Genomic DNA, 25,289 nt, shown 5'->3' on the forward strand with positions numbered 1-25,289 from the left:
CTGCGTATGGCGGAAGTGGCTGTGCGTGTGACGCCAGCGGCGGGGGGGGGCGGGACCTGGGACCGAGAGCGGTTCGCGCGCTTCGGGCCTAGTCCGGACTCGCCGCCGCCGCCGCCATATTCCCGGTAACGGGGGCGCGCGGCCGGGGGCCGGCTGGGCCGGAAGAGGGCTCGGGGCCAGCGCTGAAACTGGGAGGGGGTCGGTTGAGTTTGGGGCAGCCGGAGTCGGCGGGCGGAGGGAGGCGCGGGCCTTTGAGGGAGGAGGCCGAGGGCGCCGGGCCGAGTCTGTGGGGAGGGAGCGGGGCGGGCCTAGCCGGGGGCGAGGACTGGGCCTGGGTGGGGAGCGAAGGCGGCTGGAGCTCCGCGACCCGCAGGGACGCAAGCCGGGGCCGCTCTGGGGCCTAGGCAGGTGCGGCGGGCTGGGGCAGCGGGCTTCGCCGCGGTCGTTCTTCGCAGCGCCGTCCCAGGGCCCCTAGGAGCAGAGGCCTGGACTTTCCCGTCGCGCCGCGGGCAGCTGCGGCGCAACTCGGGTCGGGCCCGAGGGTGATGGGCAGCGAGCCCCGCGAGCCCCGGCGGCCTGGAAGAGCGAGAGGCGGCGCGAGGCCGGGGGCGGGGCGGAGCGGGTGGGACCGAGCTTGGGCTGCCGGGATGCTGCGTCTCTGGAGACGGGAGGTTGGCAACCATTGCTCTCCTCCCAGCCCGGGACCCTCACGCCTTCTAACTCTTGCCTCTTCCAGGATACCGCAGTGGCATCTTTCTTACTTGGTCGGTTCTCCGGGCTCGCGATCTTCCTTCCGGAGCCATGTCAGAAGGAGTGGACTTGATTGATATATATGCTGACGAGGAGTTCAATCAGGTGAGGGGGTCATCGGGAGCATTGGCTTGTCCTGGATCAGCCGAGGAATCACTTTCCCCAAACTTGCGGTGGTTCCAGGCTATGGCAGTCTTTGCTAGGCCTGAACATCCCTCTGTAGGGTCTAAAATGTTTCCTCTATCAGAGACTTTCGAGACTTCTGACCGTTCCGCTTTATGTTAATTTTAAGCCTCCAGGCTTAATTTTACAAGCTTTGATTTAAGAGCAAATAAAAATCAGGTTTAATAGAATGGGGATCAACCTGTGGAACTTGCTCCCCCAGGAGGCCAGAGTTGGGTGCCAGTCTGCTCAGAGACTGAGCACACTTAAAAATCAGAATTATGTTTGCTGTAGTATTCGTGAAGACAGTGTTCATACCCATTCCTTTGTGACTCTTTCAAACGGCAGCTGGAGAAATGTAGTCTCCTCCTCCGTGAGGCAGTGCAAAAGCACACTATAAAAGATACTTGAACAATTAGTCGCAGCTCCATTCTGACTGTTCTGGGTTTTACTTCTTCCTGTAAGTAGTTTGACTCCAGTCTTCAGCGGTGCGTAGGCATTTTGGTGTAATAAATTTTATTTTATTGTTGAGTCTCATTGTTTTGAGGGAAAACCAGTTAAAAAGCATGCATAGACCTGTGGATTTGTTGATCTCTTTATGTTACGTCGAGGAACATTACATGGTGATTTCCCTTGAAACAGTGATATATTGAGGTCAAGCTCAAGAATGTTCTGAAGTCTCTTTTTATTCTATTTTTTTTGATAAATTCTACCAAACATTCATTCATTTATTTATTTAGAGGGCGTGCTAGTGGAGGAGAGGGGCAGAGGGAGGGAGAGAGTGTGAGAGAGAGAGAGAGAGAGAGAGAGAATCTTAAGCAGGCTCCACATTCAGCGCAGAGCCTGAAGTGGGACTTGATCCCATGACCGTGGGATCATGACCTGAGCCAAAATCAGGAGTCAGTCACTCAACCAACTGAGCCACCCAGGCACCTCTCAAAGTCTCTTTTTAAAACTTAGTAGTATCTTGCCTGGATTGTTTTCAGGACCATTTTACTTGAGTAAACTTGTTCTTTCATTGGTGTCTTTCAATGCATACACACAAGAACCTGGAAAGAGGGTAAAAAGAAGAGACTAGGGAAGGAGACTGCCCTGGTTGGACCCTGACTTTTATACAAGGCAACAGAAGAGGTTCTGTACGCTTGGCAAAAGTTTGCGTTAAAAAAAAAAAAAATTTAACACGTTATGCCATTTTAACATGGAGATGTTAAAAATACAAAGCTAGAGAGAATAGTATAATGATCTTGTACCCATCGTACAGCTTCATCAGTTATACTTTTTAATAGTCATTTTCCCACGTCTCCTCAGGTATACTGGAGTCATCTACATGTTGATCTAAATACATGAAAAAAATTTTTAAGCTCAAACAAGTCAAATAATTATGGATGAATAGAAAGGTTCAGTATATCAGTTTAGTTACAACCATTGTTTTCCTGAGTTTTCCATATTACTTTGAATCAGACCTTTACTATTCTTTACAAGTTATGGGTGGTTTTCATTTTTTTGTTTTGTTTTTAGTACGTGATAGGAAGGATAGTTATTAATAAAAACCCTTTTTTCCCCCCTTAATTTTCTTCTCTATAGGTAGATAACCATGCTGCTGAATCACTTTGAGAAATGAGCAGAACAGGATAGGTCTAGTCACATCTGGTCTTAGAAAATGGAATTTCAGAATTTCTTAAGCAGTATAACTTACAGGGTATAGTCAAGGCACAGACCTTATCCAGTGGTCGCTGCCGTGTCTTTGGCCTCAACAATTTGTTCTCCTGTGTCTTTAGTTAAAAAAGACCTGGGGCGCCTGGGTGGCTCGGTCGGTTGAGCGTCCGACTTCAGCTCAGGTCATGATCTCACGGTTCAGGGGTTCGAGCCCCGTGTCGGGCTCTGTGCTGACCGCTCAGAGCCTGGAGCCTGTTTCCGATTCTGTGTCTCCCTCTCTCTCTGCCCCTCCCCCGTTCATGCTCTGTCTCTCTCTGTCTCAAAAATAAATAAACGTTTAAAAAAAAAAAAAAAAGACTTGTTTATGGGTGTAAGGCCAAAGATGGTGTGTGGAATCTAGTAGACGTTTGTATCAAATAGACAATAATTAATGCTTGGCAAGTTGGAAGAAGTACAGATTTTGAATATCATGTCCATTTATGGAAGGTCCAGGGAGGAGTGCTCCTCTCATGAGTAAATTTTTGGTAAAGCCGGTTTTAGTGTAATTGGGAGGCTGCTAAAGAAATGATTAAGGTTTTGTTTGGCAAGCATTGTAAAAAGCGAGGTTAGACTGAAGACAGCCAGTATAGATTGTGTTTTAGAATGTTTTAAGAATATTACGGATTCATCCCAAGCTCAAGAACCTATGCTCAAGAACCTTGTCACATGGTACTCTGGTCCCCAGGCAAAATGAACAGTTTCTAGATGGAACCCTGTGGTGCTGACTCCCTGATCCCCTGTAGCGTGCTATAAAAGCCTCTTTTTGCCGAACTGCTTTACTCCTGTCACATCGGGAGTCTTGAAATTCACAGCTGCTCTCTTGGGCTGGGAGGTACTCTGGAAAAGTGAGTGAGAGCTGCCGCTTTGCTGAGTGTTTCTCTCTGTTCCTTGTGCTAAGCAAGGTGCTTTGCACACTACCCAGTTCTCTTTGCTATTTCCATCAAGTATTTATTGAGCAATTTCTGTTTGCTAGGCACTGTGTCAAGACCAGTGAGGGAATGGGGAACAAATGGATCCCTGTGTTCAAAAGACGTTCCATTCCTGGCGGTTGAGGGCAGTGGATAGTGGCAAGGAAGGCAGGCATGAGGTGAGGACTGGAGACAGTCGTCATAAAGCCAAAAACTTTGAGCTTTAGTTACAATTAAAAGGAACATTGAGTAGGTTGCTTTGAGAAAAATAAATGCTAACCTTTCTTCTCTCAGATATCAGGAAAAGGGGGTTGGAGGGTAGAAACATGGAACATACAGGTGGAGAGGTTCTTCCTTAAATTCAGAATCATGCAAGTTGTTTTTTATCTAAAGAGCTTCTTGAGACCGTCACAGTTCTTCCTATACGATTAAACACAAAATTCTTCCTGATGTAATCAGTTTCGAATACGAATACATACTTTTTAATCTCCCTGGAACTAAACCTTTGGCATCAGTGCACATAAAACATTGTATTTTTCCCTTAATTTGTAGAATTAGATTCTGCCTTAACCTAATTCAACACTGAGTAAATCGCCAGCTCCTTTGGTAATCAGAAAAACTCCAAGGCCTTATCTGTTTTTCTCTTACCAGCTCAAGAACTTAAAATGAATTGGTGTTGCTAGTAGACTTAAATTCAAACACAACTTGATACGTTGTTTCTTCAGCAGACTCCTCCACAGGCCTGCTCTGTGCATCAGAACAGTTCCCAGGTTCTATGGCCCAGAGAAACCATTTGAATCTTGTGACAGTTTTGGATTCATTGAATCCTTTTGTGCTTCTTAAAGTGGTAAGGTAATCATGTACAAGGTTTTTCAGGATTTGAGTCTTACCGTGTTCTCTAAGGGTCCCTAAAAGAGTAGATTGTTTGCCTAGGCTTGCGGTACGGGAGGTTTCCTGGTCACGTGTGTGATCTCTGAGCTGGCCCAAATCTGCACGCTAGTTCACTACCCAAGTATCAGTGGTGATTTTTGTATTACAACTTTTAGATTCGCATCTCTGAATCACAGTGCCGGAAGGAATCCTAATTTGGTTCCACTGAGTATCCAAGATGGTGTGTTTCTTTATTCCCTTTAAGTTCCATTTCAAAATCGTCGATTTAAATTTAAGAAGTGGGGTGCTTGGGTGGCTCAGTCCGTTAAGCTCCCAACTTTGACTCAGGTCATGATCTCATGGTTCATGAGTTGGGGTCCCACGTCAGGCTGTCTGCTGTGAGAGTGGAGCCCACTTCGAATCCTCTGCCCCCCTCTCTCTGCCCCTCCCCTGCACACACTCTCTCTCTCCTTCTCAAAAATAAAGAAACACTCAGTAAATAAAGAAGTGAATTTTAAAAGCGCCCTGGTGTGGACTATTGCTCTCTAAGGATTAGAACGTTGAAGAGGCTCAAGCGGTTTCCATCTTCTTCCTTTGAACCACAAGGGCGTATCACCATACTTAGTACAGGAATAAGGAAATAAATGATTTTGTCTAGAGTTGCAATTCCTGAGACATAATAGCTGTGAAGTATTTTACGCACATTGTGTTTGTCAAGTTTTTAGCCCTTCGCTGTACTCCCCTTATTATCCCCCCTGTGCTCTCCAGTGTTAGCTTCTCTTCCTGTTCTTTACATACTCTTTATGGAAGATCCTTATTTATAAATTGACTATCTAGAACAGTCTTTTTGTGCTTATTTATCTCATTAATTCCTTTTCTTACTTACAAGTCGCCTCCAAAAAGGTCTGTCTTGGGGTGCCTCAGTTAAGCATCCAACTCTTGGTTTCAGCTCAGGTCATGATCTCACAGTTCATGAGATCGAGCCCAGAGCCCAGCTCTGTCAGCGCAGAGCCTGCTTAATTCTCTCTCTCTCTCTCTACCTCTACCCCTCTCCCGCTCACGTGTGCTCTCTCTCTCTCAAAATGAATAAACTTTAATTTTTTTTTCAGTATTCTTTATTTTTGAGAGGCAGAGAGAGAGCGCATGTTGGGGAGGGGCAGAGAGAGAGGGAGAGACAGAATCGGAAGCAGGCTCCAGGCTCTGAGCTGTCAGCACAGAGCCCGATGCGGGGCCCGAACTCACGAACCGTGAGATCATGACCTGAGCCAAAGCCGGATGCTCAACCGACTGAGCCATCCAGGCGCCCCTGAATAAATAAACTTAAAAAAAAATAAAAAGGTTATTCTCTTTTGCCATCCTATTTCTGATGTTTTAGCAAGTGTATATACTCCTCTTATAGGGGTTTTTAGGGTATTTGTAATATTTGGAATTATTTACATGCCTCAGGGAGTGGAACCCTTTCCCCTTCACTACCAGAACAGGCCGGTAATGCTATTTTTGTGTGCACATTCTTCCATTGTTCTTCAGATGAACTGAGGAACTAGAAAATTGTTTCCAGAAGTTTGTGATGGTATATAGGTCTAGGAATGAATCTGGTAGTGAGTCTCGTCTCTAGTCTCATTTTAGAATCTGCAGTTGTGATGGAATTGAACAGAGAAAGTTACTGGAACTTCCTATCCTGAGTTACATCATAGGAAGTGCTGTCCTTCAGAGAACTAGACAAGTTACCTAACGTAGGTTCTTCTTTGTTTCCTTTTTAAAAACACAGCAATGACATGATGAGCTGTAGTTCCCCTCAAACACTTTGAACTTCTGTCTGTCATGTTGGCAGCAGCATCTTTAGCATGGTCGGGATGTTTTCGAACGTTCTCTGAGAAAACACTGATCCTTAAAAAGAGCTCTCTGAGATAACATTGCAAAATCTGAAACGTTGAGGTCACTTGGCAGTAGTTCTTGTGGTTTTAGGATTGGGGGTATATAGTGTTAACTTAGGCTGCTGTAACAAAATACCGAACACTTAGTGCTTATAAACAACAGAAATGTATCTCCCTGTTCTGGAAACTGGAAGACTAAAATCAGGTTTGGGTCTGGTGAGGGCCCTCTTCTGGGTGCAGAATGCCAGCAGGCTGAGCAGGGATACAAAGCAGGCATGCTTTCTCTTGGCTTTTATATGGGTACTAATCCTTTTCACGAGGGTTCCCCCTCAAAACCTCATTTAATTTCGGTTATCTTCCAAAGGCCCCTCCTCCTAATACCATCACACCGGGGAAGAGGGTTTCAGCGTATGCACTTTGGAGGGGCCACAGGCATTCAGTCCGTAACAGCAATATATCACATACACACAAAGTACATTTCATGTGTCTTTCAGAGTACGTGTCCACATTGTAAATGCTAACCGTGACACAGTTTGTGACATGGGTGCTTGGCCTGTTTTCTGCCCTTCTGTTTTAGAGAACTTCACTGTTTTTGTGTATCATTGAATGTCTTTGGTGTTCCTCCCAAAAGTCTCTCATATAAGTGTCATAGTAATGTATTGGATCTGCATTGTCATTTGAGAAATAGTAAGGGAAAATCTCCCAGAGTTATTCCTCTCCCCACCCCCCTTTTTTTTAATGTTTCTTTGGTGGTTAGTAGAAAGACGGGATTGTGGGCTGACTGAGTTTCAGAGCCTCTCTAAATCATTTGTGTAAATGTAAAAGTTTAAACCAGTAACTCCCAATTCTTTCTTGCGTTCTAGTTTCCGCCTTCATATGCTTTTTCCTTCTAAATGAATATACTGTCTTTCTGATTAAATAGAGTAGTAAGTTTTGTGTAACTCTTGATCGTGGAAGCAGCATGAGATGGTGGAAGTAAGTTTTCATTGCTGTGTCTTCGATGTGGCCTTTAGAAGCTGCCCTCTTTGGTAGCCGTAGCAGGTGCATCTTTATGCATTCTTAGTCTGCTTGTTTAATCACCGTGACTTTTTGATTCTCACAGCTGGCTGAAGCTGGACACGTCGCAGACTACTAACAGGGTCTTAGAAGAAAAGCCTACAGAAGCATAATTCAATGAAATGGTTTTAAGTGAAATATTATTCTTAAAAGGAAATTATTCTTCCTAGTTTCCTGGAGTAGGACAAAGAAGTTTTACGTGTTGTTTTATGAAGCATTTGACCGTGGATTCTAAGTGAACTAGAATGAAATAGAACGAACCCAGTGGAAGGTCTGCAAACCCACCTTTGTCAACCCCTCATCTCTTAGGACCCGGAGTTCAACAATACAGATCAGATTGACCTGTATGATGACGTGTTGACAGCCACCTCACAGCCCTCAGATGACAGAAGCAGCAGCACTGAGCCACCTCCCCCTGTTCGCCAGGAGCCGTCTCCCAAGCCCAATAACAAGAGCCCTGCAATCCTGTACACGTACAGTGGCCTGCGTAATAGGCGAGCTGCTGTCTATGTGGGCAGCTTCTCCTGGGTGAGCATGGGGAACCAAAAAGGCCCCTGGGTAGGCTGGAGGGAGAGCACTGGGAGGTGATGGCATTTTCAAAAACCACTGTTGCACTGTTTTGTGCTCTGATGGGGTTGGATTTCTTTTTCCTGGGATCAGGTTGGATTGATCTCTGAAAGAGAACTATCCTGAGGACGTACTGGTGCCGAAGAAAGCAATGATTAAGTGGGTAGTTGCTTTTTCTGCCATCTTGTTAATGCCCCTGACCCTGGGGCTTTATGTCCAGTAGGGTCATCTGTGGGATGAGATTTCAGAATGAGCACCTTGAACTCTTGGTGGTCATTAGACGGTCCTTTGATAACGATGGGTGACAGGGATCAAAGACCTTGATAGTTGTAGTATACTTGGGGTAGGTGGTGATTGTGGTTCTGCAAAAGTTCTTGTATAACGTGTTTTGGGACTGGTAGAGGGAGAGCCCAAATTAGAAAATGAACATACTCCTGACAGTGGTCAAACTGTAGCCTGTCAGCTCTGTAATTAAAGCTGCTAATAATCAGTGTTTGAACCGATGACCAGCCAGCCCAAATGGCAGTCAAAGTTAAAATAGGTTTTAATCTTCTTAATCTCAAAAGACGGGGATTGGGGAGGGGGTGGGAAGTTTTGGGATTCTGTATGGATGAGGATAAGAAGAAAAGCCTGCACTAATTGAAATGTTGATGGGCTTTAGGGTTTCTCTGGGAGGTCGTGGTTGTGACTAGAATCGTAGGTTTGGTGAAGGGGTTTGGGACATTCTAGGTGGGGCGGGGGTGTAGCTGTTGACATTTCTTCCTTTTCCATCTTGCCGGCCCCAGTGGACTACAGACCAGCAGCTGATCCAGGTTATTCGCTCTATAGGAGTCTATGATGTGGTGGAGTTGAAATTTGCAGAGAATCGAGCAAATGGCCAGTCCAAAGGGTGAGGTCTGGATTTGAGAAGCCCCTTTTAGTTTGTCACCGTTAGGATAACAGATCTGCACTGTATTTTGACCCTGGATTTTAATCCCTCCTACCCCTGGCCAGGATTATTTCCTTGGTTTTGGCACACTGCTGTAGAATGGGGACCTAGCTGCAGCGTAACAATGTCCATCCATTGAGGGGCCAAGAAAGCTGATTTCTAATTCCGAATAAATAGGAAGATTAAAGGGTGACACCTTTTTATCAAGGGTGGTTTTGTATATGTTGTATTAGCAAGAAATCTTTCTTTTGCTTTACCAATTTTCACTAAAAGCAGAAGAGTGTTTCTTTGTCCCTCTCTTGTTCGGCTAGTAGATCTCACTCGTTTTCAATTTTTCTTCCCCAAGGTATGCTGAGGTGGTGGTAGCCTCTGAAAACTCTGTCCACAAATTGTTGGAACTCCTGCCAGGAAAAGTTCTTAATGGAGAAAAAGTGGACGTGAGGCCGGCCACCCGGCAGAACCTGTCACAGTTTGAGGCACAGGCTCGGAAACGTGAGTGCGTCCGAGTCCCAAGAGGGGGTACGTGGAGACCATCTGTCTGAAGGGGGGCAAGTTTATGGGGTTGTTTGCTGTGTTGTGGGCTCTGCCTACGGTGTGGGGCGCGGGGGTGGGTGGCGGGGGTTATGGGTGGTGGCGCGGTCAGTTAGACCCAAACATGAGGCTGTGTACAAGAAAGAACACTGTGCTGAGAGGTAGGTTCAAGTTATAGTTTGGTTCTGCCACTAACTCATCGTGTGACCTTGGGCAAGTCACTTTACTGCTTAGGACCTCTTCCCTTCTCTGAAGTAGATACGTGATGTTCACAGTTCCTGTCAACTCTAAATTACGCGTTTCTATCTAAAAAATCCGTGTATGCGCTTAATTGTAACCTGTGCCCTCTGTTAATTAACAAGCAGCAGCCACCCTAATGTGTTGGTAATAGGCATAAAGATGGCTCTAATCTTGTCATAAACCTATGTTGGAAGGGTGCTCTGTAAGGAATCAACCAAAAGGAGGGCTGGAAAATAAGAATCTCACAGTGTTTTTCTCGCATTGTCTGGGGGAGAGGGTGCCCTTTCAGTGACCAGGTATTTTAGTCTGCTTGGCAGATCCTTCCCACTAATAAAGCTGCATCATATTTACTACCTTAGCTTGATGATGGTATCACTTAAGTTCACCTTGCTCCCTTTGTTCTGATTCTGTACTCACCAAGCCACCTTCTGATACTAATTTGGTTTCCCAACTAGGCTCTCCTACTGGGAAGAGAATGCGCTGACCAGCCGACACAAGTATTCCGGTCTGCTTGGCAGTTATATTTCTCATTGTAAATTAATAAATTGGCATTCTGGTTTATGAATCAGTCTCTTGTGAGTTTGGTTAGCGTGAATCAGTTTCCTAGGGTACAATCACCCCTGGATGTACTGTTAAAATCGAGTTTCTGAACCTGCGAAACCTGAGGACCAGACCTCGGATTGTCCTGACCTCACAAGGTGCAGCCACCCTGCAAGGCCCTGCCTGAAGCCGCCAACTGGCTTTACTTTTCTTTTCTGACAGCGGGGGTGGCGGGGGAGGGGGACAGACTCACCGCCTACGTTCTGTCATTTCTTAGGTCCTGCTCTCAAGATAGCGCCTTGTATTGATTGATTGAACGTGAAAATCTGGCCACTTGTCTCTTGCATAGGAAAAACTGTTCTTTTAACTAGTTTGAGAGCCTAGATGGGTGTAGTGTGAGCTCCCATTGCTCTGGGTTAAAAGGCACACACTTTTCTTCCTTGACAACTTGAATTTTCAAGTTTCTGTTTCAGAGCCTTTATGTAATTCAACCCTCTTCTGACTTTCCTAAGATGCATAAATTGACAGTCGCATTAGGGATAACATTCCTACCTCCACCTGGCTGCTTACTCAGCGTTCCCGTTCTTTGCTGAAATAACGGTAGTGACCGAGTGGTGGTGGTCTGCTCTGTCATGCTGACAGACTTGGGCTCCGTTAAGTCACTGAGTACAGCTGGTGGACTTCCTCCGCCTAAAAATGGTTGCTGCTCTTGGGATTGTAGCCATAGATACAAAACAGAACCCGTGCAGAAGTGGGAGCAGTAACCGAGAAGATGGCGAACTTGCAGAGGATCACACGTGCTAATACCTCTTTCTTCGATTTGAGAGAACTCAGGGAAGAGACAAGCTGCCGTGTGTTTGAGGCACGAAGAGCACAAGTGTGCCGTGACAGGCACTGATGGTACACTACGGTGAAGAAAGCTCGGTGGTTGCTGGGTGATGGACCCCCTCCCCCTGTCTTTGAACCTGGAGTCGTGTCTGCCAGCAAGTGTTAGTTTACGGAGCACTCTCCTTTCTGTCCACATTTGACTGCTAATGGCATCTCTGCCTCCCAGCAAGACCTTTAAGGCCGTGTGATCGTGTTCTTCTGTTCAGTTCCACACTAACCAGGCTTGGAGGCGACTGTTAAATTGGGAGAGTGAACAAGTTTAACTGGGTGACTTGACAGTTTACGACCCCATTCCCAGCTGCGTACAAGCATGTTTGAGTCCCTGTTGTGCACAACACCATACCAAGGTGCTACGGTGATGTTCCCTGGTAGGCTGCCCTGTGGGGTACAGTGTTTGGGCCACTGAAATACAGTGGGAGTTCCCCAGGTATGAGGCTTGTTTTTCACTAAGCTTTTACTAGGAGTCCCTGCTCTCGGCTGTGTGCCTTCTGCTCGTTCTGTGGGCACATCTTATCTTGGCTTACCTCCCATTTTCTCCCTACCTCTCAACTTGACCCCCAAGGCTTCTGTGGTATATGTCTGTTCCCCGTCCCAGTGACTAGTTTTAGTATATGGTTGGAAGAAATATGTCCCCTGCCCTCCCTTCCCTTTTCCCAAATTCCCTGGCCATGGTGCCACGGCAAAGAGAATTTCAAGTGTATGTTAGCACATTAGTCTAAGATCAGCTAGTCCTGGCCAAAGGAGAAGGGCCCTGGGATTTCACGTCTGCTTGAATCCAGCGGAACAGTCATGAACATACTTGAACAGGTCATTTTCTTGGGGGTTAATTAGGACCCTGCATTTAGAAATTGAAAGCAAATCTGAGGCTAAATTCAATGTAAAGCACTGAGAGTTCTGGATAAAGAGCATTCTCTGACAAACAGAACTAGAGTGATCGTGCTGTCTGGGTTTATGACTTAACTCGCTTGCCTTTTTTTCTGAGGCCAAAGAAAAGGGAGCCGATGATTTCATCTTCTTTCTCAGCTACCTGTCGCCTTCCTCAGTGTGGTGTCGGAGGACTCTTGCTGAAGGATGAGCTGGTCCCGTGGGTACGTGTAAAGCCTGGGCAGTAATGTTAGTTCTGTTTTGCTTCATAGGAATACCTCCACGGGCCCATTCCCGGGATTCTAGTGATTCTGCTGATGGACGGGCCACACCCTCTGAGAACCTTGTACCCTCATCTGCCCGTGTGGATAAGCCCCCCAGTGTGCTGCCCTACTTCAACCGCCCTCCTTCAGCCCTCCCCCTGATGGGTCTGCCCCCACCCCCAATTCCACCCCCACCCCCTCTCTCCTCAAGCTTTGGGGTCCCTCCTCCTCCTCCTGGCATCCACTACCAGCATCTCATGCCCCCTCCTCCTCGATTACCTCCTCATCTGGCTGTACCTCCCCCTGGGGCCATCCCACCTGCCCTTCACCTCAATCCAGCCTTCTTCCCCCCACCAAATGCTACAGTGGGGCCTCCACCAGATACTTACATGAAGGCCTCAGCACCCTATAACCACCATGGCAGGTAAGGACTATCTTGTTCCTTTCTGATCTGAGCCAGGTATAGTAGGGTAGACCATGTGTTAAGCATTTTGTTCTCCCCTGAGGAAGTAAGTGAGCGTGAATTCTTGTGTTTTCCCTTGTGGAAACTGTTGCCACAGTGTTGAGTCCTGGGAAGTAGTTAACCGTCTGATAGGTAACATTTTTTATTTGGTGTTTTGGTTGCATCTTAGTCTCTTGACCCAAACCATGCCTTTCACATCCCTTTTTAAGGAGCTTGATTAAATTGAGCGCCATAAGTGGCTATTAGGGATGCTGGGAATGCCTAGTGCTATTGGGTCATGCCAAAGTTACAAAAGAACACGATGTCAGTCCTGTCCTTGAGGAGAATGTGAACACATAAAATATGAACAGGGTGAGAACCACTTAAGACGTTCTATAGGAGAGCACGATTAAGTGACATCGTACTGTAGGGTGTGGTAAAGATCATAAGGGGTGTGGGCAATCAGAAATGTTCTTTCTGTGCAGCCGAGACTCGGGCCCTCCGCCCTCCACAGTGAGCGAAGCAGAATTTGAAGAGATCATGAAGCGAAATAGAGCGATTTCCAGCAGTGCCATTTCCAAAGCGGTATCTGGAGCCAGTGCAGGTAACTCACCCTTACCTTTGCTGTCTTCTCCTTACCTTTGGTTTTCCCAGGTTTTGTCATTTCCATTGGCAGGAAGTTCAGTAAGATAAAGTTGGAGCACTGTTAGAGTCTCAAGAGTGGCACATTTTGAGAAGCAGAATATATAACCTGATTTTGTGGCTTTGCAGAAGCTCCACTGGTGTTATTTATTGAACCTGTACCTAAACCTGCCCCATGAAAACAAACTTCGTGCCTAGGTCATAAAGGACTAATAATACCTCATCATAGTATTTGTTGTAGAATGAAATTCCTGGCCTCGTGGAGATCTCAGCGGTTGATCAGGGGATCTAGTGTCTGCAGTGCCAAGTGTAGACCCTGGGTTTTTAGGACTCATGCCCCAGCTAGATGTGGTTTGTTATGGAATCTCATTATATCCGGGGGTCTTGGCAGAACTGGTGGCCTCCACGTAGCCTATCCTAGAAATAAGGAGGTCTGTTGGGTGTCATCGTAAGACAGGATATGCCCTAATGGCTGACTTTGGCCCTGCTGTCAGCAATCAGTGGGCAGAACCAGAAGCTGTGACTCTGAGAGCCCCGGGCATGGAATCTTTGGTTCTTTATAGAGTTCTGGTCTGAGTTTCACATTATGATATTAGTCATATTCACTTCCTTCTTGTGAGTTTCCCATTTGACGTAAATGTAGACCGTCAGGTCTAAGAAATAGGTTAACAGTAAATATTGTCTGTTTTCTGTAATTTCTCATCTCTGGCTGCCAAATTTGAATCCACAGAGTAGATTAAAGACAGGAAATATTTTTTATATATATACATACATATATATATATATGTATGTATGTATATATATATATGTATACATATATATATATATTTCTTCTTTTTTTTTTTCCTCCCCAAAACATTCATTGACATCTGAATGATTTTTAAATTAGAAAGTAATCAGTGCTCATTGTAACTAAAGTCAGATATATACAGAGGAGTATAAGGGAAATAATCATTGTTCTTCCTTACCAACTCCTTCACTTTGAGATGATCAATAACTGAATCTCTATCTCCCTCCCTTTTTGTTGTTCTCATTCCAGTCATTCAAACCACAAATACTTATTGAATGCCTACAAAATAAGCAAAAATTCCCCACCCCGGTAGAGCGGACAGCCTGGTGTGCCTGGACCTCTACAGAATCACAGTTCCTCCTCAGCTTCTGTTCTGTTCTTACTGCCTTGCACAGAGGAAGCTACCAGTCCTCCTCATTGGACCCCTGTCTGGTTTCATGCTTCCCTCGCATTGTCTTCTGTCTGTAATGCACTTGACCTAGCTTGGGAAAGCATCGTGCAAGTACCCAGCCCATGACCACTATCCCTGAGCCAGGCATTGCTCATATTTGGGGAATGAAGGGGCTGGTTCTTGATGGCAGCGTAACTTAAAAATGTATACGCACACACACTACGTGTAGAAGTGTTAGGTACACGTTACACACATGTGTACACACATCTGATTATAGATTTAAAATAATTCAGACTTAGAAATGTGCATTGTTAATAAATGAAAGTCCTCTATACAAGGACTACCACCAAGACCATCTACAATTTAGTGTCAGATTTTTTTTCTGTGCATATAGGACAGCATACATGTAATTTTTATTTTTACAAAAATGGAATACTGTTTTGCAACTTTTTAAAAATTAATACATCCTGGACATCTATCAATATGTACTAATACCTAACATTTATTGAGCCCTTACTGTGTGCCTGGCACTGTGCTAAGCGCTTTATGTGGATTACTCTGTTTACCTACAGATTTATCTTATGCTTTTTAACGGTTATGTAGTGTTCTATAAAACCAATGTCCCATAATTCATATAGCCAGACCCTACTGAAGTCGTGTCTAGTTCTTTGACAAAATAATGCCTAAACATACGTTGTTAAGCATACATACTTGTGAAGAGAAGTAGAACATTTTTAGAATTGCTGGGTCGAAAAGTATGCACGTTGTTTATTTTAACGGATATCGTCCAGTCGCCCTCAGACAACCACGCACCAGTTTGTACATCCACTAGCAACATCTGAGAACGTCAGTCTGATTCCAGACCATTGGAATATAGGTGCCGTCCAGCTTTATACCTGCCACTTCTGCTTCGCCCATTTTACCATGGTTCTGTGGGACAGCTAGTTACTCTTGATTTGTGTCCTCCTGAGTTCTCCCTTTGGTCCCGATAGTCTACTGCCTCTGCTCATCGTTGGCCTTTCCCATCCGTCCCCTGTCAGGGGATTACAGTGACGCGATTGAGACGCTGCTCACAGCCATTGCTGTTATCAAACAGTCCCGGGTCGCCAATGATGAGCGTTGCCGTGTCCTCATCTCCTCTCTTAAGGACTGTCTTCATGGCATTGAAGCCAAGTCCTACAGTGTGGGTGCCAGCGGGAGCTCATCCAGGTGAGTTGTTGGTTGCTTCCGCGGCCTCCCAGCCCTGAGTAGCACTCTTCCAGGGATTGGCAGGGGGAGGAAAAGAGCCCAGGGGGTCTGGCAAGGCCCTGGCTGAAAGAGCAGATCTAGCCCTGTAACATCTTTAAGGGGAAGGAGTTAGTCAAACACCTGTGTTGACAAATGACGTGATGTCTGGAACCTGTGTTGGGTGAGGCAGTGGGCTATTTAGGAATAAAGATAGACTGGCATAGTTAAGAACGTGGGCTTTGAAGCCATACGTGCTTGGATTTGAATCTCAGTTCTGCTTCTAAGTACCTGTGTGACTTTGAGTATGGAAGTCACTCGGCTTTCCAAACCTCATTTTTCTCATTTTTAAAAAGGGGACAACAGTAGTACTTATCGTACCGACCTGTCGTAAAGATGAGGTGAGAGAAGCATGTAAAGCTCTTAGCACTGTGCCTGATACATTAGTAAGATCTCAACAAACTTGACTGTTACTGTTTCCCCAAAAAAAGCCGAGTCCTCAAAGAGCTAAATCCTCAGACATTGGGCCCATGCTAGAAAAGTGGTTCAGACAAATACCAGAAGACACCGAAACACAACACTCTTGGAAGGCGTGTGGTAGGTCCTCCGAGTGAGGCTGAAGGATCTTTCTAATAGGAAAAGACATCGATCCCGAGAGAGGTCACCTAGCCGGTCCCGGGAGAGCAGCAGGAGGCATCGGGACCTGCTTCATAACGAAGATCGACATGATGATTATTTCCAAGAAAGGAACCGGGAGCATGAGCGACACCGGGATAGAGAGCGGGACCGGCACCACTGAGAAAGGTGGGACGAGGCCCTGTTCCTGGCTGCGGGACACCTTGTGTGAAAGGAAAAATACTTACGGCAAAGATTTTGCTCTCTCTCTTTAAAGCAAATAAAGGGGAAGGGAGGACTTTTGACTTAGGTAACCGGAAGTTGAGGAGGGCAGATTTGGGGCTCGTTTGGAGAAGACTCACCCTGAAATGGACCTGAGATTGTGCTGGTTTTGTCTGTGTCTTGTCTGCCTTAGGCTCGTACCTGGGAGACAGCATGGCGTCTGGGCTGAGAGCACAGTGTCTGCAGGCCGTATTACTTTGTTGTTGTTGTTGTTGTTGTTTTAACGTTTATTTATTTTTGAGACAGAGACAGAGCGTGAACAGGGGAGGGGCAGAGAGAGAGGGAGACACAGAATCTGAAACGGGCTCCAGGCTCTGAGCGGTCAGCACAGAGCCTGACGCGGGGCTCGAACTCACAGACCGTGAGATCATGACCTGAGCCGAAGTCGGCCACTTAACCGACTGAGCCACCCAGGCGCCCCTGTTGTTGTTTTAAGTTTATTTATTTTGAGAGAGAGAGGGAGAGAGAGAATCCCAAACAGGCTACACACTTGGTGGAGAGCCATGCATGGGGCTTGAGATCTCCCGAACCGTGAGATCATGACCCGAGCCGAAACCAAGAGTCGGACGTTTTACAGGACGCTTAACCAATTGAGCCACCCAGGCACCCCTGTGGGCCTTATTACTTTGTTCTTCAGTTTCCTCATTTGGGAATGAAGATAATAAAAACAACTGTCTCCCCGAATTGTTGAATTCAGTGAGACAGTCCATGTAGAGCATTCAGCGCTCATAGGACTTGTCACATACCAAGTTCTCAATAGACGGTAGCCACTTCTGTTTTCACCTCACCAAACTTGCAAGTAAGAAATCAGAAGAACTGACCAAGACAAAAAGTAAGACCATTGCCTTCTTGTTAGTTTTCAAAAGGCACAGCATTAATGATTTTAAGAATTAATATCTATTAAAAAGATTTTGAAACTCAGGATACTTTAGTCAGCGGAGAAGGCTGATCTAAAAAAAATCATATTTAATGTAGTAGTGTGGAGGATACTTCAATGGAAGGATACATTTGTTTTGGGGGGAAAAAATCTCATTGACAGTCCTATGGTTTTTTTTTGGGGTTTTTTTTTTGGTTTTTTTTTTTTCCAAAGCAAAAGCAGAAGAGTTGTGGGGGGAACTTTTTAACTCAGGTAATGGAGAAGTTGAGTAAGGGTAGGCTGGATCCAGGGGCTCCAGCTGTGCCCTCAGGACTTAATCCCTCCGCATGTCTCAACCCTGCTTTTTCTCGGTCTTCATTCTCAGACAGACCTTGAGGGAAGGGGGCAGGGGCCCCATAGTTGCCAGTTATGTCCTACCAGCTTAGTAATCCCAACTGAAAGAATACTTCCAATGAAGATTGTTTCTAGTCTATAAGCAGGCAGGAGTGATTGTTGATTCTCTTTCCGTGGAGACCTTTAACGGTAGTCTAGACTCTGGCTGGGATGGTGGTCTGTTCGTGGTTCCCGGAGGCTACTGAGTGACCCAGGTGACCGGGCGCGGGGGGGGCTCTTTTCAACATTGTGGTTTCACGTCAAGTGTGTTACGAAGGTGTCCTGGGTTTTTTTTGCCAGTTTGGTTGGTCTGAAGTAACAGGGTGAGGAGGGGTGAGGTGAGGCTTAGGAGTGGTTCTGTCGTGTCTGAGGGGTGGCTGGATGGATGACTGGATGAAGAAGGGGAAAGAAAGCCTCCCGCTACCTGAGAGTGCCTGTGCTTCACACGCAGTGGTGGGACTGTAGACAGAAACTGTGGTGTTAGGCCTGCTGACAACCTGCTAACAAGAAAGTTCTGTTATGTGGTGCCGCCTTCTACTTTGTTGTTTGGCATTATCTGCCATTAATTTAAGCAGTTAGAGCTGGAAATTCTTTTCTGTCGTCTTTTGTAGGAGGCGAATAAGTGGGAAATGAAGAGTTAAACTTTTTAACTGCTTCCCTTCTTTTTTAGTTTTATTTTTGAGAGGTGGGAGAGGGGCAGAGAGAGGATCTGAAGCAGGCTCTGCACTGACAGCAGAGAGCCCGATGCGGGGCTTGAACTCATGAACGATGAGATCAGGACCTGAGCCAAAGTCAGGCAGTTAACCTACTGAGCCACCCAGGCACCCCTCCTTCTCTGTTCTTAAACCACTTATTTATTCCACAAAATTTTAGAGTGCTTGAGATCACTGAAATCTAAGGTAGTCCACATCAAATCAACAGTTAGGCTGTGGGTTCCAGATGCTTCTTTCTAGATTTTGCAACAGGTTGAGTTTGAGAAGGTGCCCATATATCTTCCAGAAAAACAGACTTGAGGGGAGGTGGAGCTGCTAATAGCTCTTGGCTAATTTGGCCTCAGAGTGGGCAGGAGAGCTAGGCATTGGGGTAGACCTTTGTCCCTGTCTCACCCTTCGGTGGCAGCGGCAGCATCCCCCTTCTCTTGTTTGAGCTAGCACAGTTGCTAGTGTTGCTGTGGGTCCAGTGTCCCCCCTTCCCCAATCCTGCTGCTCCCAGTGTAGGTCCTTCAGAGTGGAGACTAGGAGAACAGTGACGAGGGAGGCACTTGTCCGTGCAGAGCACGGATTGTGGTCTCTGGGGCTACCTTCGGTTCAGCAGTTAGAACATGTCCCTGCACGTCACCATTCCTGGTGGCTTTGCTTTTCACAGCCTTTTGATAGAGAACTTGTGAGGTCCACTGATAATTAGTACTTTGGGGACTGAACATCTGAACCTGAGACTTTAGCTGTCCTTTTGCTTCATTTCTCCCACCTGTAAAATGGGACTGTTTCTTCCATGAGGAGGGTGATTCCATTTGGATAACTGAAGAATCCCTTAACCCAGTACCCAGAAAAGTCATTTGGCCTGTGCAGGCCTATGACAAGACAAGGAAAAGGAACTCTGCGATGGGTTTTCCAGTTCCCCATTTTTTACCCCTTAGATACGTTGGTTATTCCCTCCGAATAACTAGTCCAAAGAACTGATTGAGACACCCCAAAAATGTCAGTTTCTCACATCCTCATCCTAAGGACTCTTCGTTCTATCTGCAGTCGCCAAGTTGTGACGTAGGAGGTCTCATGTTGGGGAGATGTACATGGGCCCATATATCTGGAGAACCTTGCAGGTTCTATGTACAACACCTTTTAGTTAGAAAAGAATAGTGTTTATATTGTATAGACAGGTGTTTCCTGAGAGCAAAAGGTGTCTTCTGTCTAGAGGCAGCAATTCAACAGCAACCTTTTTTCTCCATCCTTCCTCAGGATGGACACCAGCACTGGGGCACGAAGTCTGATTGGCCCACTTTGGCTTCTGCCTGCATCCAAACATTACCAGCAGATGTAACCATACCCTCTAAGAATTGGGTGCTACAGTTTACGTCTCCTGATGTACTAGTTATCCTTCATGTTTTGCTTTGTAGGGACAATTCCCAAATTACATGTCTTTTGGGGTATACAGGTGTATGCTTTGGAATTTGAGGATATTCTTAGGTAATCTGTGGCTTTGGCTTCAACTTCCTGTAGTTCTTGGCTATTGGCTCATTATTTGGGGCTATTATCCTATTTAAGATGGTCATTCTCACCTCGTTCCCATCCTCCTGGTCCAGTGAAAACTAAACATTGTGTTCAGTTTTGATCCGATGCAGAGATTCAGAAACCCCAATGGTGAGAAATGGAGAAGGCACTGAGGGCTTCAGTTTTCCCATATAGAAAATGAGACAGACATCTGCCAGCACAGGTATTTAGAGAAACCGGAAAACAGAGGCTTCTGTAACAGATTCTGAAGATCCCAAGCCGAGATAGTGCCGTTTCAGAACGTAGAAGGATCAGGTAGCTTGTGGATGTGTTTTTCTCGGATAGCCCCTCTAGGTCACAGAAGTGCATACATAAAGAGGGAGCATTTGTGTGGAGGCTGTGTTGCTGGTTTGGCCATTAGTAGACATCCTAAGCCCAAATTTAATCTCCCTTTTTCCTGTTAGTGATTAATTTTGTCTTATATGGTCAGATTGATCCAGCTACCTCTCACCCGCCCCCCCCACCCCCCACTTACTGGTACTGCAGCATTGGAACAGAGTTGAACGTACTAGGGACCTTATAAGTTTGGTAGCAATGTGGCAAGTAGCTTAGCAGTACCTTACTGTTGGGCAGAAGTTCTTACTTGTGCTTTTGGGTTTCTTGGATGTTAACTGCCGATTCTTTTACTTCCATTCCTTGCTTTCTGTTGGGGCCTGGCCAGATCACTCTTGCTTGGTATCAGGATGCTTCTTGGTCCCTCACTCAGAGCTGTCATCTGGGTAAAGACTTAAAATCCCTTTAGTACAGCTTAGAACATCCCTGGCTCTTTGCACATGTGCCTCCACAAGTGTTCTCGTAGACACTGGAGTCTGTTTTAAATGGGGCTTCTTTAAAAGAAAAGTATAGGAGTCTCCTGTGTAAGTACATGCTCCCTGACAGGGCCTCCTGGGTATTTGGAGTCAGTAGATTTGGTCGTGTACCTGCTTGTTTTCTTAACCCTTGTGCCTCCCGTTTCCAGACGTTTACCCCTCCCCTTAAGGTAAGCTAGGACTTGCTCAAAATAGATTTTCTGAAACAGGCTTTAAACTCCCCATATTCCTTTAGAGCAGCTTTTCTTGAAATGCTGGAGTTTCCGTACTTTTCCAGCCAAAGCCTACTTTCCAATCAAACTGCTTTGAGAGCTCTTTTCATTGTCTGTTTCCCCCTAACCTCCAAGTGAGATGCCCCTGCTTTCTCTTTCTGCTCACCGTAGCTCCTGCAGCCTCTCCCTCGCTGCTCACGGTGCCGGACGCCCCCGGACAGTCTTGCCTGCTTGCTTGCACCCTCCCAGGCTTGCAGTCCGTGTATATGCGCTACTTCGTATGTGGTAACTTGAGAAAAATGCCAGTGTCGTTCATAGAAGCCCATCATTCGGAAAGTAACCTCTAACTTGCGTTTTCTTTCTTTTCTTCTGATGTTCTCATTGCAGGAGTCTGGTTGGAAGCAAATGTTTTTTTAATGGACTTGCATCTCCTCACCTTGATCAGGACTAAAGGACGGAGGCCACTCCACCCCTCCCCCTTCCTCCAAGCCCCTAACCCCCTTCAGACACCCAGGGAATACCCTCTGCCCTACAGGATTGAAGGTTGCCTGGCGGCCCTCCCAATCCCACACCTCCTGTTTGTCAGGGGAACGAACCTAAAGACTTCGTGTGGTTGGGAGGGGTGGCAGACAGGAAGAAAACATGTCCAGGCCCCTGGTCTCCATAGAGAATGGTGCTCGGTCCAAGGAAACGTAGGAGTTTCTGATTCTCCAGGAGCGGTTCAGTGGTGAGGTTGGCGGGAAGGCTCTCTTCCCAAAGAAGATGGATCCTCCCTGCAGGATCTAGGAGAGGGACTGGGTGCGCCAAAATACGCCCGGGGTCCTGCCCTCGGCACTAGGTTTGATGGGGCCAAGAGGGTCCAAACCCCTTGCTAACATACCACTTCTTTGTTTAACTCCTTTACCCTCCCAGCCCTTTGAGAGGGACCCTGAGAACAGAAATTCCCTTATGAGAAGCCTCTCCTGTTCTTGCGTTCCCCTCTTACGTATTGACGGTTGGTTTCCCTGACCTCCCAGAGGGCCGAACCTTTCCGGCCCCCTGCCGCCCAGCCGCCTCAGTGGACCTGCCCCTCCTAAGCAGAGAAGGCCCCTGAGGTCGCTTTCTGCCGGGGAGCCGGCAGCGCCACTTACCACCCTCTGCTGCTTCGTGCTTGGTCGCCTCTTGCAATAACCAGCTGTACTAGGTGTTTCCTTTCCTGGGGCTTTTCCATTTCACACGTGGAGCCCCTCCCCCAAGAAGGCTGCTTCCTTGTTTTAGAGGAAGATACTGCCACTGGGAGATGGGGACATCGGACCTCAGCAACGAAGAACCCTTGTGAAGTACCAGGAGGAGTGGGAGAGGAGGCAAGCTGGGCGAGAGAGAGCCTACTTCCATAGGCTTTTCTGTTTTCAGGTTCGATGTGAGCAGGGGCTTACATCCTCCAGGTACATACCTTTACTTACCGTGGGATAACCTGGCACTGGTAGGCAGGTAAAGTCACAAATGTGGTGTCTTTCCACCTTTTGACTGTTGACTTAATAGCTCCCCTCGCTCTACGTGGAGGCACTTCCTGCCTCTCATGGGGAGCAAGGAAGAAGTGGAGCCTGACTTGAATGAGTTCAGCTCAGCGTTCTAAGGACCACCACTCTGGGGGCCGTTTTCTACACAGGCAAATGGAATTGCTTTTCCCATAACATCTAAGTTGTGATGTGGTTGCTGCTGAAGGAAGAAGCGGCGACGGGGTCCTGCGGTACCCATGGGGCGATGGGGGCTGTTTCTGCCTGCATTTACAGGGCATGTGACATCCGACACGAGAAGAGACGTGGCGTGTGAGATGAGACTTGGCATGTGAGACGTAGGGTCACTGGAGACCCTTCTGGCTCAGAGGGGAGAGACTGAGTGGGACTGAACCCTTCCTCTGTTCCCTGCACGTTTCTGACATAGCCCTCAATCAGTCAGTGAGGGGTCCCCCCAGGGTTGGAGAGGCACATTCCCTTGGGACAGAGGCTACAGGTTTGTAGCTTTTTCCCCCCTGTCCCCCAACCCCATCCCCACCTCCACTTCAGAACACGGCCCCCCGCCCAACTGGCCAAGTGTTAAGTGATGTGCTTATCCTCAAGAGCAGCTCCGGGTGTCTTTTTAAAATGTAGAGAAAACCAAGTAAGGTGACAGTTTAAGGAAGAAAATATATAGAATACCAGAAAAGCCGTTTACCCGGAGAATTTTTTTCTCCCCACTTTTGTTTTGTTTTTACTCAATGACACAAATTTTAGTTTTATTTCCTGATAGCAAAAGGAAAAAAAAAAAAAAAAAAACAACCCAGCCCTCAAAAAAGCCAAGGCCCCGTCCCCCTGTTGTCGGTGATTTGTTTGTCTTTCTGATAGGTTGAAAATTGTGTAATAAACTTGATGACGCTGTCAATCTTTTATACTGCATTGTATTTTTTTCCTTTTGTAACAAAATATTTTTAAATAATAAATGGGGTGTGAGCTGTTTTATGGATTCTGCATTGAATAGATTTGTTGAGGTGTCTGGGACGTGGGCATGGGCTGATGGAGAGTCTGTGGGATGGTAGCGGAACCCTGAGCCCTCGGCCGGAATCGCCTGGCGGGCACCCGGGCGCCTGTGGTGCACCGAGGAGGCCTCTAGTGCAAACCTTTGGAAGTGCCCCCCTTGAGGCTTAGCCTTCTTCCTTAGCCATCTAACCTAGGGAAAGAAACATTCCAAGTCCTTTATCCTTTAAGATCCCTAAGATTCATGCTCAGAGTAAGGAGAACGTTCTGATGTTCTCACGCTCAGGAAGGGAAGATTCCTCTGCCCGGACTTAGGAAGTGTGCTCGCGGTGCCTGCTTCCACCGTCTGTTTACCTGGCTGTTGACAGCAGCATAGCCTGTCTCCTCTGAGCTGAGAACAGCTATTCTGCCTTCCACACAGGGGTGTCTTAAGAATCAGAGATAACGTGAACGTGTTTTGGAAACTGGATTGCTGTCTAAACGTCGGGAAGTACACATTTGGAAAGTTCAGCCAAGTGTTGTGAGTCAGTTCCTTGGAATTCCAGAAAGCCAGGTGAGCAAGAGGAGAGTCACATGTATAAAAAGATGAACCAGAGATCAGGTGATAGTGAATGAGTATTGGGACGAGCACAGGCAAGACTGGCATAAAAAAACACTTCCAGGGGGAGGGAGAGCCCCAGAAGCTCTATGACCAGAAGCAGCGTGAGGGAAGTAAGTGTGCTTAGTCCAGGCCAGTAACGTGGTCCCCTGCGTCTCAGGTACGTGCTGTGCTTGCTAAAAGTGCCTCTTCTCTGCCTGCATCCACTTCTACGTGAAATCTAGAAACCTACTTTTTATGCCCAGATGACTTTTATGTAAAGTAAAGCGTGAGGACTGGTGGCTTAGAGAAGGAAACACATCCTTCATCGAAGAGCTACCATGGTGGTACAGAAAGGGGTGACCTTTGGGTTACTCTAGGTTCAAATCCCAACTCTTACTTTTTAAGCTAAATGCGCTCAGACACAAGTTGACTTCACATTCAAGTTGATTTTCTGCCTTATAGGATCGCAGCATGGATTAAAATATACTCTGCCAGGCCCTGGATGGGACATAGTCTCCTACACATTGCTGTCAGGGTATAGAGCCAGAAACCTGAATCTGTGGGTCCAAAGTGCTTCCTGAACTGGGCCACACCTCAGCCTCTAGAGATGGCCACTGCAGTCACTTGACAAGTTCTAGCCATGAGTGTGAATATCTGAGCAGGTCTCTACCAGCACCTGTGACCACGGCCTGCTCCTTCACTCAGGTCCTCTCCACTGTACCACACTGACCCTGAAAGGCTAGCTGTCCTCATTCCTGTCCTCTGCTGCCTCGGTGTCTGTTGAATGATGTTCTTTCTACTCTGGTGTGACTGCACCCGCACAGGTGGCTCCAACAAGCACCAGGAAGATTGAACATGGGTGGAGCCATACACAGGAAGCAAGAGGCACGAAGCTCCCAGATAAGCATGAAAAAATGAGGGGACTTCCTGTTGTAGCCTATCCCCATTTTCAACCACTCCTTCTCATCCTCAAGCGGTACCTGTTGAAATAGAGTTTGCTTGATCTAAACGGAGACTCCTCAGACAAGGTTTCTATTTCCAGCTGTTTAACCAGGTGTGCGAGGCTTGGCTGTTCCTCGTTGCTAAGCCTGCAAGGTGGGGGATTAGATTCATTTCTAAGGTCCCTTTTAAATTTTAAGCCAACTCTAAACTTCAGCG

General features: G+C 46.7%; 1 protein-coding gene across 4 annotated transcripts; it reads left to right on the forward strand.

Annotated features, from left to right (window-relative positions):
• Nucleotides 1–2: 2 nt before the first annotated feature.
• Nucleotides 3–23,459, forward strand: CPSF7 (cleavage and polyadenylation specific factor 7). Of its 4 annotated transcripts, XM_078433554.2 has the most exons (11): nt 4–125; nt 737–855; nt 7,625–7,843; nt 8,668–8,771; nt 9,157–9,329; nt 12,146–12,301; nt 12,503–12,560; nt 13,064–13,182; nt 15,442–15,610; nt 16,262–16,429; nt 21,447–23,459. In XM_078433554.2, the coding sequence occupies exons 2-10, from the start codon at nt 802–804 to the stop codon at nt 16,422–16,424; spliced, it is 1,215 nt and encodes a 404-aa protein (XP_078289680.1). In that variant the 5' UTR covers nt 4–125; nt 737–801; the 3' UTR covers nt 16,425–16,429; nt 21,447–23,459. The 4 variants fall into 4 exon arrangements, with proteins under 4 accessions (XP_060462860.1, XP_078289679.1, XP_078289680.1 ...); XM_060606877.3 differs by having other exon boundaries at nt 3–125; nt 12,146–12,560; XM_078433553.2 differs by having other exon boundaries at nt 3–125; nt 9,157–9,302; nt 12,146–12,560.
• The last annotated feature ends 1,830 nt before the right edge of the window (nt 23,460–25,289 follow it).

This window comes from Panthera onca, chromosome D1 (assembly GCF_046562875.1).
Source record: "Panthera onca isolate mPanOnc1 chromosome D1, mPanOnc1 haplotype 2, whole genome shotgun sequence".
NCBI classification, from domain to species: domain Eukaryota; kingdom Metazoa; phylum Chordata; class Mammalia; order Carnivora; family Felidae; genus Panthera; species Panthera onca.